The sequence below is a fragment of the Phacochoerus africanus genome, chromosome 8 (genome assembly GCF_016906955.1).
Source record: "Phacochoerus africanus isolate WHEZ1 chromosome 8, ROS_Pafr_v1, whole genome shotgun sequence".
Taxonomy (NCBI): domain Eukaryota; kingdom Metazoa; phylum Chordata; class Mammalia; order Artiodactyla; family Suidae; genus Phacochoerus; species Phacochoerus africanus.
Window position 1 is genome coordinate 83317227 of NC_062551.1, and position 17366 is coordinate 83334592.

The window sequence follows — 17366 nt, forward strand, 5'->3', positions numbered from 1 at the left end:
CTAAACCTACTGCTGTTTCCTTTCCCCTCTCCAAGGCCTGCCTGCCCACCTGCCCTCCCTCTCTCGGCAGCCCTTCTCCCCCAGTGGGGGCACACCCCCACCTGGCAGGTCTCTGAGCCAGCCTGGGTCCCACATCCCCACTTCCTGCCACAGGAGCATTACCCTGCCTTCTGCCCAGAGCCCTGGGCATTCCTGATGCTGCCTCTGCTAACACAGAGCTGCCAAGTCCACCTCCACAAGGTTACAGAAAGCTCTGGAGCCTGCACAGCAACCACACTCAACCCTCCACTGTCAGCACAGGGCCATGGAAGCCTCCGGGAGGGACAGGAGAGAGAAGTAGTTAGAACACAGGCATCTGGGTTCCAATTCTGGCCCTTTGACTTTCTAGTTGACTTTGAGCAAGTGATGAAACCTCTCTGAGCCTTGTAATTGGGCCTCTCTATTGTAATTGGGGTGAGGGAGTGAAGAGCAGTCCTACATCATGGAGCTGTCATGAGGATTAAAGAGAATTATGTTTAGAAAACAGACCATAAAGGACAGCCACCCTTTGAAGTTTTCAGAGCCCTGTTATGGCCCAGTGCCCTTCCTGGTGCTTCTAGAGAGGTTCCATGTTTACCCCCTCTTCAGCGAGTTTTAGGGGTCCCCTCCTTTCACCTCGAGCCCATCAGGCAGATTCAGGAGCATCACTTCAACACAAATAAAAACGGATGCTTGGGAACCTCAGTGCCTGTTTCCTGTGGCCGCCACCACAGAGCCAGATGGGGTAATTATTGCTGCGACTGAGGTGTTGTTAACAAGCATCCCTGGCATTTCGGCAGCCCAACTCTCTGGAGTTCAAAGTATTTTCCTGTAACGACTTCTTACTTCCTCATCTCCGGCTACCAAATCTACTTGACAACTCAAGGCCCAGAGAAGTTAAGCAACTTGCCCCAGGACATCCAGCACTTTGGCTGAGAACCTCGGCGGCTGGGAATATGGTCTCCTGAACAGAACGAGGGAGTGGTGGGTGTTGCTGAGGATAAGGCGACCCCTCCTCCATCCTCTCCTCGACAGGATACCCCCTTCCTCAGGTGGATGGGAGCTGGGGGAGGGGGGAGAGCAGCAGTGGGTTCCAGGAGGTAGCCTGTGGGTGAGGGGAGCGAAAGGAGGGCAGAGTTGGGAAGGGCAGGGGATGGCAGAGTCAGCTCACGACCAGGGAGCTGAATGAATGGGCTTTGAGTCAAAGAGGTCAGGAGACAAGATCGAGACTCAAGACAGGGCAGCCAGGCCAGTGTCCCCTCCCCGAGTCGCCCCACGTGGGGACCGAAGTCTACTCACCGTCTGTGCGGGGATCCAGGGGTCTGGCCAGTCTGGAGCTCCTGCCGCTGGGCCATGCTCCCCTGATGTGGTGGAGCTCTCAGCCGGGGCTCCTGAGGCAGGTCAGTCAGGCACCCTGTGATGGGGCGGGGCCCCTCAGGAGGCTCCTGCCAGCCCTTGGATTCCTCAGGGCCGCAGGGGTGGAGAGCTGGTTGGGCCGGTTTGGGCTCCTCACTCTCCTCCCCAGGTGCTTGCCCACGCCCCTGCAGGGTGACGGTGATGTGGTAGCGGGTCCTCCTGGCAGAGGGACGTTTGAGTAGGGTCTGGGCGGTCTCTGGCAGGGCTGGCCCCAGGCTGGCAGGCTTGCCCTTTGTCCCCTCTGCCCTGGGGAAGGATGCTGGGCGGGGCAGCGTGTCTTCCAGGTTGCTGGGTGGCTCAGGCCTCCAAGGAACCTCCGGGGCTACGTATGCAGGTTGCAGGCAGGCACAGCCTGGAGACCCCTGTTCTGAATGTCCAGGAGATGGCAGAGGGCATGAGGGGCACCTGGCCCGAGCAGGCTCTGCTGAGGTCACCGCCATTGCCAGGCTCTCTGGTCCCGCAGAGGCATAGTTGGCCAGGTCAGAGGCGCTGCCCACAGCTGGCCTCTGCAGGCGCCCCAGAGGCTCGGCGGGGCCCCCTGAGCTGTGTCCTCGCTTCCAAAGCCAGGAGCCACGGCTCCCTGCCCAGAGGTCCCATTCTGAGCCGCTCTGGGCTTGGGCCTGTGGGAAAGCAGAGACCAGGTGACAGCAGTTCTCCCCTGCTCTCTGTGCACCCCTGACCCTCCAGGCTGCCCTTTTTGGCACAGGAGAAGCTGACCAGAGCTCTGATACCAAGCAGCGCTGCCCTACAGAGAGGCTGCCGGGGCCACAAGAGCTGGACAAAGAGCGAGAGCTCTGGAAAGGCCCTTTGGCATTTAACTCACCCCTTCCCATTCTACACATGAGAAAAGTGAGGCCCAGAGAGACACTGACATGACTGAAGTCACACAGGGAGGGCTCCTGCTCTCAGGGCAACTGCTGATTTCCCAGGAGTCCGCCTGCCTCCAGCCCTTTGGTGCCAGCTGCCATGGGGATTAGGGGCTGTGTGGGCATTCCCGCCTCAAGTGCCATGGCCTCTGCCCACCCCAGGCTTCCAGAGAGCCTGCAGCCACCTCCCCAGGACCCTCCCAGCCTGAGATTCCCAAACACACCAGGAGGAGTTACCTGGGTGGAGATGTCCTTAGGACAAGACGGAGCCAGGGAAGAGGGTTCCCCGAAAGATCAGGGACAACCCTGACCTCTGTCTGCCGCCTTCCTCTGGGGCCCAGCCTAGCTGTGAGCGGAGGGAAGAGGGCTCAGGACCCCAGATCCATATGGACGCTCTCCCCTAAAATACCACTTTTTGGAGATGGGCTTGTGTCCTTGGCAACAGAGGAGCCAAGTCTAGGGTCCTTGACCCCAAATGCCTCAATTTACTCATCTGTGAAATAAATGCAGCCTCTTACTCCCCAGTGGCCGAACATCTCAAGAAACAGGAGGGGAGTTCCCATTGCGGCTCAGTGGTAATGAACCCAACTAGTAACCATGAGGATGAGGGTTTGACCCTTGGCCTCGTTCAGTGGGTTAGGGACCCAATGGTGTGGCCATGGCATAGGCTGGCCTCTGCAGCTCTGATTCAACCCCTAGGCTGGGAACTTACATATGCCGCAGGTGTGGCCTTCAAAAAAAAAGAAGAAGAAGAAGAAGAAGAAAGAAGGTTGGGTGATTAATGTGGGTGACTGGAATAAGGCCACCTGGGCTTGATCCTCAGCTCTGTTACTTCCTAGCTGCAATAACTTCTTGTGTCTTAGTTTTCCCATGTGTAGAATGGGCGTGATAAGTGCTGGGAGTGCTGTGAAGACTGTATGAGATAATCCACGCAGAATGCCCGGCGGATAATGAGTACTCATTGATACTCCAGGCATTATCAATGGCATTCAGGACCACGGACACATAGCTGCCTGAGGCACCTCCAGAGGGACCCTCTGCTCCTCCACAGTGTAGGGTGGAGGACCTGTCTGTCCCATCCATGGCTCAGGTCCTCTCTGCAGAGAACAAAACTGTGACCGGAAGGCCCACAGTCCCCCTGGGGGCCACGCAGGAAGTGGAGAAAGGGGGTCAAAAATGGGGGAGGTCAGGCTAAAGGTGGAAGTGCGGAAAAAGGGGTGCTGAGAACAGGTCCTGCCCCTACACGCCTCCCCCAGGGGCCCTGGAATTAGGAAGCTGTTTCCTGAGCATCTAGGCCCTACGCTGGATGTTCTACATGTGTTACCTCATTTTGCACAACAATCATTATTGTACCCATTTTGCAGATGTGGAAGCTGAGCTTCAGAGGCAGGGAGAGATCTACGTGACCCTTGGGGCAGAGGAAGGACAAGAGAGCTCCAGTTGCCTGACTTGCCAGTCAGGGTTCCCAGGGCCGGCCCAGCTCCTCCCAGAGCTTCTGCTCCCCTCACCTCCCTCACCCTCGGAGTCTCTCCTACCTCAAGGCTGACATTGCTGGCACTGCCCTGGCTCTGGGCCAGGTCAGGGCAGCTCCGGCCACCCCAGGGCCTGGGAAAGAAGCACAGGGAAGGAAGTGAAGTAGCCTCCTCCCTCCCACCCCCTGCTGGCCCTCCTCCCTCTTCTCTCAGGCAGGATGAGCTCCTGAAACCTTGACAGTGAGGGGGGTGTCTATGCAGCAGCCTCCTCTCTGCTCCCTCCCGCAGCTGTCCACTCCACCCCCAGAGACAGAGAGAGACGGGGATGGGCTTCATTCCAAAATGGGAACTTGGCTGTGTCAAGGCCAGAATACAGAGAAAGGACAGTACCTTAATAATTCAAAAGCTCGCCATTTGCTGAGGCCCTCCCTATGCCAGGCTTAGCACTAGGTATTATGCCTACATAATCTCCTTTACACCTCACGATAACCCTAAAAGGTGGATATCAGTGTCCCCATATTTCAGATAAGGAAACTGAGGTCCAGAGTGGTAAAGGGACTTGCCTGTAGTCACTCTTGAGGTAAAGCGAGCCTTGGAGTTAAGACACTAGGATGGTCCCACTCTAAGGCAGACTGGACATCGCCACCCTGATGGGGGCAAGATGGGGAAGTTCCCTGGCTGTGCTCTCTGCACTCTGCCCCCCACTCCAGGCAATCAGCAGGGATTGGGTGATTGTGCCATTCCCATGGCCAGGGAAAACCAAGTCCAAGTGCTCGAGCGCGCGCGTGCACACACACACACACACACACACACACACACACACACACACACACACGGGATGTATCATTGTGCTGGCCCAGGAACAGGCCCAGCCCCTCCCCTGCCCTCCCCACCCCTGACTCACCTGCACCCCAACTCTGCCTCCTCTCAAATGTGGAAAGGGAGGAGCAGTGCCATCTGGGCCTATGGGGCAGGTTCCTGCCAGACAGGGTAAAGGGAGGGGGTGTGTCTACCAGGCAGGGCACTGGCAGGGTGTGGGCACCCGTGGGTACCCAGGACTTCAGGTGCAGCGTGGCTGGGCCTCCCCTCCCTTCTCTCTTTGGTGCGGAGGAGCAGTACAAACCCCTTCCCTCACTCTGGTCCCAAGACGCCTCTGCCCCTCCCAGGGCAAGCTGGAGACAGCTATGTCACGATAAGATCAGAACAAATTGCACAGTAACTACGCAGACACACAAACACCCCGTGCCGGAGAGCACACCCTACGTTCTTTGCAGATACAGGGCCTGTGAGCAACCGGGGTGCTCTTTGCTCTGTCCCTCCCAGCCATTCAGCGTGGCCATCCTGGGAGCCTTTTCCCTTCTTCTCAGTGAACCAGGCTAGGAGAGATGAAGCAGTTTGTTCAAGGTCACATGGCCAGTGGCCCTTAGGGTGAAGACAGAGCTCTGGCCCCTGGCTTGCAGTCCCAGAAGCTCTCCAGGCAACAGACTGGGCCGTGCTTCCAGAAGTGGCCTCTGGAGTCAGACTCCTTAAGCTTGTGTGCCCCAACTCTACCACTTCCCAGCTGTGTGACTGGGGGGGTGACTTCACCTCTCTGAAGCTCCATTTCCGGATCTGAATCACACGCAGTACCTGCTTCCTACAGCTGCCGTGAGGATTAAATGAGATAATCCAGGTAAGGCACCGAGCAAGTGGCAAATAAACGTTTATTGCTGTTACAATCTGGGATGACAGGGAAAAAGGTCTTCGTGGCATCTAAGGGTTTAAGCAATGCAGGGCAGTTTAAGCCAACGCAGGAATCTGCCATACTCTTGAGACAAAGGGACATGAAGAGCAGAGCTAAACCGGCCTGCGAAGTGAGAATCAAAGTCCACAGGGGCAGGAAGAGCTACCATATTTGCCTTTCAACTATCTCTGCCAGACTCTGAAATTGCAAACCTTTTTTTTTTTTTAAGTTTAAAAAAAAAACACAGCAACTTTATAAAGTCCACACATCCAAAATCGTGGCACACTGACAGGTATATTCTTATGCTCCCAGACACTCAGACACACTTAATTTGAACATCCACTACACTCTAAGACACACACCCACACCTATGGGCCCGGGGCGCCCCGCGCGGCCCTCCTCCAAACCTCTCACCTATCCCGGGATGTGGCCTCCTCCGGGGTCCTCTTCCCCTTGCGATCCCTCCGGACGCCTAGCACAGGCAGTCGGCGAGCCAGGCGGGCCCCCAGGCCCCAGCGCCGCTCGGCCATGGCAAAGGCGAAGTCCGGGGAAAATGCAAGGGAGTCAGGGCACCTGACCGCTCTGCAACCGCGGGGGATACCCGGATCCCGCTCATTTGCAGAGAAACGCCTCCTCTGGCCCGCCCCCCCTCGAGCAAACAGTGCCCCGCCCGTCGTCCATACCAGAGACGGGGAACCGGTCCAGATGCTGCCCACGCCCCAGGGCAGGGGGTGCGCTCTGCAGGGATCGTCCTTCCCCATCCCCGTTCCCCGCCCCCGTCCCCCTGCCCCCCTGTCCCGCTCTCTGTGGTCCTGCTCTTGGCTCTGTCCCTGCTACTTCTTTAGGCCTCCAGAGGCGCCAGGGGCCCACAGGGTTGCTGGCAGCCCCCAAGTGGGCCTGCACGAGGTGGGTCGGAAAAGAGAAGCCTGGGGCTAGTGGGAGCCTGAAGGCTGGATGGAGCGAAGGGCCTTTTTCCCAACCCCCATCCCTGGGGAAGGAGGGCGGGGCCAGGGGCGGGACTGAGCATAATCTCCTAGAGGCGGGGGCCTAGCCCGAGTGGTGGGCATGTTGGGCGGGGCCAAAAGGGTGACTGAGTGGGTTTGGAGCCTGGACCTTGATAACTGGGAAGGCCCGAAGCCGACCCTGCCCTTGCCTTGCATGTTGGACCCCTATTATGAGTGCGCTCTGTCTGCGTCACTGAGACCCTACGACACAGCGGGAATCTCGCCCAGTACCCTGGTGGGAAAGTCAATCTGAAATCCACAGGGGTGTGAACGGCGCCCCCTGCTGGAAGTTGGCCAGCTATTATTTAATAACAGCTAAGGTTGTGGTTAGAGCCTGGACCTCCGGCCGCCCTGGGCAGTACCCTTTCCCACCTGATGCTCTCTAACTCTCGAGCGGTGTGTGTGTGGCACACCTTGCACATCTGAGGGGATCATCTGGGACTGCAGAGAGAAAGATCATCAGCAGGGTCCCAGTTCCCCAGGCTCTGCCAGTTCTTTCCTGCCTGTAGTCCTTGTAGAACTTCTACCCCTTCCCTTTAGCCCTTGGTCCTCTAATGATGACAGGTCCTGACAAACAGGGAGACATCATGCCTCTGGCTCTTAAGACTGACATCCTTGTGTCCCTGCCGCTTCCAAAGGGGGCTCAGACCCTTGCAGGTACAGAGGAATGAGCATGTGCCACCTGACCCTGGCTGGGAGTACCAGCTGAGTAGGCACAGTGGCCTCTAGGAACTGTGAGACCAAAAGGTGATCCATCCGCATCTGGGCGGGTGCTGGAGCATCTATTCAGAAAAGAGGGCAATGAGTCCCGTGCTCGTCAGCACAGCCTGCATCGGTGAGCACCTGGTCCTAGATAGTTCCAAACAGAGAGAGGAACCCAAACCCAGCCAGAGGTAGATGGCTGCAGGCACCCACCCCACGTGGTGTGCAGCACAGTCTCTTCCTGCCTGTGTCCCCTGACCTGCTCCCAGTTGCGGTGTGAAGTCTGGCAAATAGACAGTGACCTTTCCCCCCACTGTGGAAGCTCAGGAGGCCTCAACTCATCAGAGAGAATATCCTTTAATTGCTCAGCCCCTGCCCCCTCCCCAGGGCAGTCCTGGCACCACTGCTCAGGCTGGCTGCCCTTGCTTTCCCCGTGATGCCAAGGACACCTTGTCCTTGTTCACGTCCCAGCCCATCTGCCTCTCTGATGGTGCTGCCGCAAGATCTAGTGCCCCATGGTGCCATCGGGCAAGGCAGGCGAGAGATGCCAGGGGCAGGTTGGTGTGAGAGAGGCCGCAGGGTTGTGGGGCGTGCAGCCGATGGTGCAGCTTCAGGTGAATGTGCTGCGTGAAGCGACTTGGGCAGACATTGCACTGGAAGGGCCGGGCCCCGGAGTGCAGGCGCAAGTGGGTCTTGAGGTTGCTGGAGCTGCTGAAGCGCTTATGGCACATCTGATGGGAATGAGCACTGGCGTCAGCTCTGCCCACCTGGGTGACTCAGGATCTCTGTTCCCCCTCCCCATCTTGGAAACACCCCCCGACACCACCTCCTTGTAATGCAGGCCTGGAAGCTTTTCCCCTGTGATTTCTCCCTGGGACCCACTGTGTCTGGCACATTGGAGCCAGGTAGACAGGTTAGGATCCTGGTTCATTTACTCCCTGCATGACCCTGTACAGGTGACTTCCCCTCTCTGAGCCTTGCTCTTCTTATTGGGGACATGGATCTAAGCTCATAGGTATGGTGGACTGAATGAGATAATCACATAGAACCCTTATGCTTGGGGCTGCAGCTTCAGTGGGTGTGATTAACATTTGGGAGCTGCCACATGCCAGGAACTGTTTCGGGCAGTCTTCTCCAGGACCCTGGAGAAGCAGGACGAAGTGCTTCCTAAGTACTACTCCTGTAATACCGTGAGAAAGCAGAGGCTCAGAGGAGTGAAGCCACCAGCCAAAGCTCACACAGCAAGTTGGAGGCAGAGCTAGGATTTGAACCCAGGTGGCCTAGACTGTAGCAACTATGCTGCTTTTGTTTCTGCTTCTGTAAAGCAAAGAAAGAGTCCCTGCCTTTCCGACCTCCCAAGGGATATGGCTCGGATCAAAACGGGAGAGAGCTAACGTTGAACCAATGTTATAAGTAGCGTTTGGATACTTGGCACACATTACAGCATTAACTCCTCCAACCATGCTGGGAAGTAGGCAGTGGGGATCCTCTCCCCAGGACCCCCAACCTCATCATTCTCCCCCACCCCCGCAGACTTACAGCTCTATTCTCCCCTCCAGGCCCAGGGAGTGACCTCCAATATCACATCCTGGCCCATCCCCTCCATCTCCCTCTCCTTCCCCACCCTTGCCTCCTGTCTTGTCTCCACTTGCTCCGGCTGATTGGGGAATGGAGGCTACAGGTGCCTGGGACACCTCACCAGCCTGCAGAGGTACAGGGGAGGGGGAGGAAGCTCTCACCCGACACTCGTGAGGCCGCTCCCCCGTATGCACCAGGTGGTGCTTCTGCAGGTGGGCGAACTGGGTGAAGCTCTTCTGGCACAGGGCACACTGGAACGGGCGCTCCCCGCTGTGCACACGCAGATGGACCTGAGCCAGGTGTGGGAGAAATGATGCCAACTGCCCAAAGTCCCCCAGCATGGCCAGGGGTCCTCTTCAAATCTCTACCCCCATCCCACAGAACTCCTTTTTGAAATCAAGTCCCCTCAACACCCCCCCCCACCCACTCTGTATCAACTTCCCAAAGGCCAGTTCCCCAGGATCTCCTCACTCTCCCTGCTGCCCTGCAGGAGAGGGGAGGGCAGTAGTCAGCAGCAGGTCAGATAAGAGGTGCCCCATATATCTTGCACAGTGCTTCTCAACATGGGGTCCACAGACCAGTGTCCCGGTTATCACCTGGAGCATGTTACAAATGCAGATTCTCGGGGCCCAGCCCAGCAGAATTAAAATCTCTGGGGCTGGGGACTAGGAATCTGCACGTTTTCTGGCTCTCCAGGTGGTTCATGGCTCATTAATAACTCATGCTCTAAAGGAACCAGAAGGGCTGGTCTCCAATAACCCTAACTTTTCCCCAACTTCAGCAGGTGCCAGCTTGCGCCTAGCTTCCTGTCTGCTGATACACAGCAATGGTCGCCCCCTGCTGGAAAATGCCTATAATGATGTCGATAGCGCAGTGCTGATGCATAGGATCCCACTTGAAAAAGGCTAGTTGTCAGAGTTGTGGTCTAGACTCACTACCATCCGCCGGTTCCCCAACCTGACCTTCCAAAACAACAAAAACCAAAACAAGACAACAAACAAAAACAAAAACAAGAGGAGGCTTAACTGGAAACAGAGAGGAATGCTGTTCAAGACAGGGTTTGCACTATATGTTGAAAGACTGATATCAAGACCAAAAAAAAAAAAAAAGAGTTCCCATCGTGGCTCAGCAGACATAAATCTGACTAGCATCCATGAGGATGCAGATTCGATCCCTGGCCTTGCTCAGTGGAATAAGAATCCGGTCTTGCCGTGAGCTGCAGTGTAGGTCACAGATGCGGCACGGATACAGCAATGCTGTGGGTGTGGTGTAGGCCAGCAGCTACAGCTCCGATTCAACCCCTAGCCTGGGAACTTCCATATGCGGCAGGTGTGGCCCTAAAAAGACAAAATGAAAAAAAAAAAGAAAGAAAAGCCTAACTGCACCATTAAATCAAAGTAGCCTTGACTAAACCCTCCCTCAGTTTCCCCACTTTTAACTTCAATGAGTCGATCTCATAGACAGCCTTTAGTGTGGAGCAGCCTCCTCTCTATGGATGTGAAACTGAGGGGCCAAATGAATCAGAGGAGGTCACAGGCCCTAGAGGTTGCCCAGGAGTTCCTTCTGGCCTGAAGTACTTGATTCTAGAAGCAGGGTGGCAAGGGGGGTCATTGAAGGATGCCAAAGAGAGCAGTGGAACCTGGAGGCAGATACCTTGAGGTTGGAGAGCTGCCCGAAGCTCTTGCTGCACACGTTACACTCATACAGGATCTTGCCGTTCTCTTTCTTCAGTGGGTAAGGCAGTGCGGCAGAGCTGGCCTGGGAGCCTGGCGGGGCCCGCTTTGCTGGAACCGCCCTGCTAGCACGCTCCAGCCCTGTGGAGTAGGTCCTGGAGGCTGCAGGGCCTAGATTCCGGGATGGGGAGGGTTGGGTTTGGCCAGAGGCTTGAGAGGTCCCTGTGTAGGGGGGCAGGGTCTCCCCCTGGGTGCTGAGCTGCCTGGGCTCATTGACATTCATCAGCAAGTTGGGCACAGCCATGGTGGCATAGGTGGTGTCTTGGGGCAGCATGAAGAGAGGGGGACACTGCACAGAAGGTAGTCCCCCACAAGTGACCAGGTAAGGTGGGGGCAGGAGAATCGGGTAGGCAGGGTAGAATGGGCAGAGGTGGGATGGGAGCTCTTTGGAGATGGGAGTGGGTGGTGGGCAGGAGCAGAAAGCCAGAGGGCTGGGGTTCTTTTTATTCTGCCAGGGGTTTAGGGAAGAACTGTTGTGAGGAGAGAAGGATGGGCAGGGGGTCCCCTCGCCAGCTTTTTCCAACTGGTTTCCCATCTTGTCCTTATTCAGAAGGTCCTTGGCTCGGAGTTTCTCATCATTGGAGGAGCTGGCAGGTGGCCTTAGTGGCTGGTGCCCTGAGCAGAAAAGGGAAGATGGTCAGGGCTGCACAGCCTGGGGCAGAGTTCCACTCCGCATCTAACCTGCCTGGCTCGGAGCCAGGAGAGTACTAGCCTGCTGGGCTCCTCCCCTCTCTGGGCTTTCCTGGTCTACGATTTCCCTAGCCAGCAAAAGAGACTACACACGTGCAGCGTATAACAGTTCCAGGGGGAGAAAACAGTTCAGGATCCTATTCGACATCCAGATGGAGAAGTCAAGTGGGCAACTGAACTGGTTTGGAGTTAAAAGGAGCGGTCTGAGCTGGAGACATAAATTTGGGTATCTTGGGCCAGGATGAGATCCTATAAAGGGCAACCCTAGATCTGCTGTACCAAAGTGGTAGCCACTAGACACACGTGACTACATTTAACGTAATTAAAATAAGTACAATAAAAAATTCAGTTCCCGTCGTGGCTCAGTGGTTAAGAATCTGACTTGGAACCATGAGGTTGCGGGTTCGATCCCTCGCCTTGCTTAGTGAGTTAAGGATCTGGCGTTGCCATGAGCTGTGGTGTAGGTCACAGATGCAGCTCGGATCCTTTGTTGCTGTTGCTGTGGCTGTGGTGTAGGCCAGTGGCTACAGCTCCGATTCAACCCCTAGCCTGGGAACCTTCATATGCCACAGGAGCAGCCCAAAAAATGGCAAAAAGACAAAAAAAAAAAGAAGTTCCTGGAGTTCCCGTTGTGGCATAGAGGGTTAAGGACCCCACATTGTCTCTTTGAGGTTATGCAGTGGGTTAAGGATGCAGTGTTGCCGCCAGTGGCGGCACTTGTCACAGATGTGGCTCAGATCAGGCATTGCTGTGGCTGTGATGCAGGCTGCAGCTGCAGCTCCAATTTGACTCCTGGCCCGGGAAATTCCATATGCCTTGAGTATGGCTATAAAACAAAAACATTTCATTTCCTCCCTTTCACTAGGCTCAGCAGGAGCCCCCACTGTGGCTCAGTGAGTTAGGAGGCCAAATAGTATCCATGCATAAGGATGGGGGTTCAATCCCTGGCCTCTCTCAGTGTGGGTCACACCATTGCTATGAGCTGTGGTGTGGGTTGCAGACACGGCTCGGGCCCAGAGTTGCTGTGGCTGTGGTGTAGGCCAGCAGCTCCAGCTCCGAAGCAACCCCTACCCCAAGAACTTCCATATGCTGCAGGTGTGGCCCTTAAGAGAAAAAAAAAAAAAAAAAAACAGGCTCAGCAGGCATGGTATTAGACAGCCACACACGTATAAAACATTTCCCTTATGGCAGGTAGTTCTATCAAACCACTACACTAGGTAACAGGAGAGGAGGCAGCGGGGGAAACTAGGAGAAGGGAGTGGGCAAGAGAGGAGGGGAGAGGGGTTAGGACAGAGAAGGTGACTCTGGATAGGAAGACTTAGAAGGTAAGTAGAGAAGAGCCAGCAGGAGAGGTTCAAGTGCAACCGCCAGGGGGATAGGAGTTAAACTAGAAGTGATGTCGAGTGAAATACTAGAAATGTGTAAATACGAAGAAGTAGATTGTCTGCTTGGATTCTCATTTATTCACTCAACCCACTTTACTCAGCTGTTTTACTCTGTGCTGGAAAAGAAAGGACACAGCAGCATGGTCCCTGCCCTCCAGGTCAAGTTGAGAAAGACAATGGTGCACCGCACGCAGGAGATGTAGAACATAGGTGAAGTAAGATCGGACTTTTCTGTACGATCTCACAAAGAAGAAGACACTGGCCTCAGTGATGTGCCCAAGGTCATAGAGCTGGAAGAGCAGAACCAGGACTCCACCCAACTCCCTGACTCCCAGTCAGGGCTCCTGTCTTACAATATAGACCCCTTTAGCTCAAATGTTCTAGGCAGACACAGTGCCATGCTCAGCCCCCATGACTTTGACTACACCTGTCCCAGATCCCATACCCACACTTGAGAAAACCACTGCCCGCCTCCTCTGCTCAAGTATCACCACCAGAAAGCCCCTCCGACCCTCAGGCCAGCGCTCCAGGCCAGAATGTGGAAGTAAACTGTGTCTGAGGCTCTGTTCTCAGCAGCGACACTGGGTCCCCTCTGTCTCTCATCCTCCGACCTAACAGTGCCCCCCCCCACCTCCAGCCTCCACCAAGGTGTGGCCGGTGCCCTGGGCTTACTTGTGCTCAAGGCATCCTCTCTGAGACCCCTCAGGGCTGTGCCCGAGGGTGCCGACTGCAGGGCACACAGGTACAGGTCCAGGCCCTGGGGACAGGCCAGCAGGGCAGACCCAGCCGGTGCCAGAGGCAAGGGACATAGCCAGCTGGCACAGGACAGGCCGTGGGCATCCGCTGTGTCTGGAAGTGGTCTGTAGCCTGGGAAGACCTGGAGGGCAGGGGGAAGCGGCTTGCAGGCTGGTGGGGACTGGAAGTCCCCTGGGATGGTCCCACCCCTAGTTTGGTTTCCAAAGGGGAGAATCTAAGGACCGCCCCCAATGCACACACACCCCCTACCACATCTCTCATTCAGACGGCTTCCCTTTCCCTCATCCATTTCCCTCCCAAGGGACTTACACGTCCACTCCCAGGATGGCCCTCCCCCTGCCTCTAGAGCCCTCGCCTAGCCCCGTTCTTCCTCCCACCCATCCTTCCTGACCCCCCTCATCCCACCACGTCTCAACCCTCTACTAGGTTTTGAATGGAGCCAAGGTGAACGAACTTAAGAGAAAACCCTCATCAAAGACTGTATACCCCACGGGCTGGCCCTGAGCTTCCTCCCTCCTAGGCCCAGGCCATGGTCATACAGTCAGCTCCCTGCCTGGCCCTGGCCCTTCTCATGCCCACAGGAGAGTCTGGCCCCTGGGACATGGGAGAGGGTTTCTGGCACTCAAAGGGCACATCCCCACGATGTGGCTGGGTAGGGGTGGGTGTTCAGGACCAGGGGCATCTAGGTCCCTTTGGATTTTCCCCCACTTCTTCCTAACACCCCCTCCTTCCACAAGGAGCCTGGCCTCAGAGGCAGGGCTGGGACCTCACCTTACCTGGTCACCTTGGCAGAGCAGGAAGTCCACATCGGGGGACAGGGAGCCTCCTGTGCTCCCTGCGGGCTTGGTCTTGCGGCAACAACCCAACTCTGGAGCCGGTTCCTCCTTCATGGCCCGGCTGCCTGCAGGGAAGACAAATCAGTCACAGGTAAGCAGTGAAATCGCTCCAAACAGGAGCCCGGCTCTGAGGGCTGGCTCCCCCACAAAACCATTGTATGACCTTGAGCCAGTCATCCCCCTCCTGCCCTCAGTTTCCCTATCTGCAAAATGGGAGAGTTGGACTGGCTGTTGTGAAAGGACCCTCTCAGTGCTGCGTTCAGAAGCCAGGGGTGCTTCTGATGCTCCTGACAGGGGTAAGAGGAGGGAGACTAACCAATCAGATGTGAGGAACAGAGCTGGCCTGACGCCCACCCTACCTTCCTTGGGTTGGGTGGGGGGATACTCATGACTTCACGACTCCACCAACCACAGTCTCCCCACAGAGGGGCGCCCCTGCATCCTAGCTCATCCACACAGCTTTTCTGGATAGCCACCTGGACTTCCCAGGCTCAGCTTCCTCAGCTGGCCTGGTCTGAGAGGGGGTGTCCAGAGTCCCTGGTCCTGACTGGCCTGACGGGAATCTACCCTGTGTCAGCTGCCTGTCTGCTCGGTTGGCACCCCGCTTCTCTGCCACTGTCACTGTAGGCCGCACAGCACAGGGACCACCTAGCTCAGCAAATGCCCCACAGCCCTTCCCCTCCGCAGCCACCCTTCCCCCCTTAACCTCAAGGGCCCCTTGGAGCCTGGCAGCCTCAGCCCATCAAAGCCCGGTCCTCTCCCCCTTTCCTGACTCCTCCCAAGCCGGCCCCAGGTCCCAAAACGCCCCAGGAGGAGGGGTGGCCTGGGCGAGGCTCTTCACCTGGCTCTGCAAAAGCCCCTCTGGCTGGGGAAGGAAGCAGGTGGGCAGGCAGCTGCCAGCCTCTGCCTGTGGCTGAGGCCCCCGTGGGTGTGAGAGATGACAGGAAGGCGCTACATTTGAAGTTGCCACAAATAGGAAGAGGGGGGCAGGCAGGGGGCCCCACGGGGCCTGACAAGGGTGGGCCACCCACCAGCCTTCACCTGTCTGAGGCAGCTCTGCAGGCTTTTTGGACCGCAGTGAACTGGGGCTACTGGAATTTCAGCTGTGGGGGCGGCATGGGGTGGGGGTGTTAGCACGGGTTCCCCGAGAACCTAGATGTCTGAGCAGGAGAGGGACGGAACGGGGCTCAAAGGCTGGAGCTAGGATGTTTCTGGGGCTGGGGGCCCACCCGAGACAGGGGTGGGCAGTGACGATGGCAGGGAAGACAACGGTGGTGACAACAGGGACAGGAACGGGCAGAGACAAGAGCAGGCAACACAGGAGGATACAGGGTAAGGCAGTGGAGAGAGAGCAGGAAACTACAGGGCACAGGCCCAGGAGGCGGCATATGCCTCATCTTCCTCGTGGTCCCAGCTCTGGCTTCTCTATCCCGGGATCCCTTCTCTAATTCAGATAGAACGCAGAGGCCCCCACTGGGTGAGAGGTGATTCAAGGATATAGAAAAATGCTTGTAAGGCATGACTAGTTACCAAAAGGGAGGCTCCTTAGGCCAGAAACGGCTTTCTTGCTTTTTTTTTTTTTTTAGGGCTGCACCTGCGGGATATGGAAATTTCCAGGCTAGGGGTTGAATCACAGCTGCAGCTGCCAGCCTACACCACAGCCACAGCAACACAGGATTCAAGCCGCATCTTCGACTTACATCACAGCTCAGGGCAATTCCAGATCCTTAACCCACTGAGCCCTATGTGTCTGTATCTCCAGGGCAAGGACAACTCTCTACTTATTCTTGTTTCCCATGTAGACGTTTGTTAGGTTTTTTTGGATGCCCAACATCTGGAACTTTCTCCCACAAGAATCGGGAGGGAGGCCAAAGGCATATCCCACTATAGAAGCCAAAATGGACACATGCTTAATTCCGAACTCCTTGCTGCAATACGAGATGGAGCCACATAACAAGGACCAGACAGATCAAATGTGCTCATCCAGTCCGTGATCAGAAGCCAGCAGCGGAGTTCTTGTTGTGGCTCAGGGGTTAATGAACCCAACTAGTATCCATGAGGATGCAGGTTCGATCCCTGGCCTCACTCACTGGGTTAAGGATCAGTATTGCTGTGAGCTGTGGTGTGTGTAGGTCACAGATGCGGCTCAGATACAGCATTGCTGCGGCTATGGCGTAGGCCAGCTCTGATTTGACCCCTAGCCTGGAACTTCCATCTGTGGTGGGTGTGGCCATAAAAAGACAACAACAACAAAATAGCCAGTGGCCCTGATGGCAAGTCAATGGAACCCACTCTGTAAATGGTGCTGCATCAGCTTCCGGGATAGCGGAGGAAAGAAAGCAAGCCCTTTCTCCGGGCTGGTGCTAGGGGGTGTGGTCCTGGCTCTCCCAGCCTCTCTTGATCCCGCTGTTCTCAGACCTGGTTCTGTAGCCTTCCCAAACTTTCTCCAAGCTTCCCCAACACTTTTCATTGAATTCCTTCTCTCTTTGAATCCTCCTGAAATGGTTTCTACAGCTTAAAATCAAGAATCCTGCATTAAACATGCCCAGAATAGAAAATGAAGCAGCAGGCTCAGGCTGGAATATTCCAAGGATTAGAGTAGATAGCTGCCTTTACAGCTTACCGTGCGTCTGGTACTGAGCTAGGGGCTTATAAGTGCCATCTTGGAGTTCCCGTTGTGGCTCAGCAATGATGAACCTGACTAGTATCCATGAGGATTGTGCAGCACCATTTACAGTTCAATTCATGGCCTTGTTCAGTGGGTTAAGGATCTGGCATTGCCCTGAGTTGCAGTGTAGGCCACAGACACAGCTCGGATCTGGCGTTGCTGTGGCTTTGGCATAGATAGGCCAACAGCTACAGTTCCAATTCGTCCCTTAGCCCAGGAACTTCCATATGCTGTGGGTGCAGCCCTAAAAAGACAGCTCTATTTTGTTTAATCCTCACAATGAACCTGGGTGGTTGGTTTTATTGTGCCCATGATGAAGGAGCAGAAGATCAGAGAGAGCAAGCAGCTCCCTCAGAGTCACACAGCAAATAGCCAAGAGCGCTCTAGTGCCAACCCTCAGACACCACTGTCTCTTGGCAATGTCAGCCCACCTCCAGTGTGGCCCCACACTCCCCATCCTCTCCTTCCCAGCCTCATCCACACCCCCTTCCCGTTGCCCTCTCAGCATCCTTCAGATTA

General features: G+C 56.0%; 2 protein-coding genes across 5 annotated transcripts in view; both read right to left on the minus strand.

Annotated features, from left to right (window-relative positions):
• Window positions 1-6210, minus strand: part of CRYBG2 (crystallin beta-gamma domain containing 2) — a 30242-nt gene extending 24032 nt beyond the window's left edge. For all 4 annotated transcript variants that reach the window (XR_007136537.1, XM_047792720.1, XM_047792722.1 and 1 more), the window contains exons 1-3: window positions 5910-6210; window positions 3836-3905; window positions 1318-2054 (exon numbers count right to left, since the gene is read on the minus strand). Coding sequence is in view for 3 of the 4 variants with exons in the window: in XM_047792720.1 (XP_047648676.1) it covers window positions 1318-2054; window positions 3836-3905; window positions 5910-6025 (923 nt within the window). In the remaining variant the exon portion in view is untranslated. The remainder of the gene's footprint in view (window positions 1-1317; window positions 2055-3835; window positions 3906-5909) is intronic.
• A 1332-nt stretch (window positions 6211-7542) lies between these two features.
• On the minus strand, window positions 7543-15096 carry ZNF683 (zinc finger protein 683). Its single transcript, XM_047792842.1, is given in 7 exon segments — window positions 7543-7635; window positions 7638-7932; window positions 8941-9069; window positions 10433-11127; window positions 13260-13464; window positions 14120-14244; window positions 15021-15096. Coding segments are annotated over 6 exon segments (1515 nt in total). The 5' UTR covers window positions 14234-14244; window positions 15021-15096; the 3' UTR covers window positions 7543-7558.
• Window positions 15097-17366: the final 2270 nt, after the last annotated feature.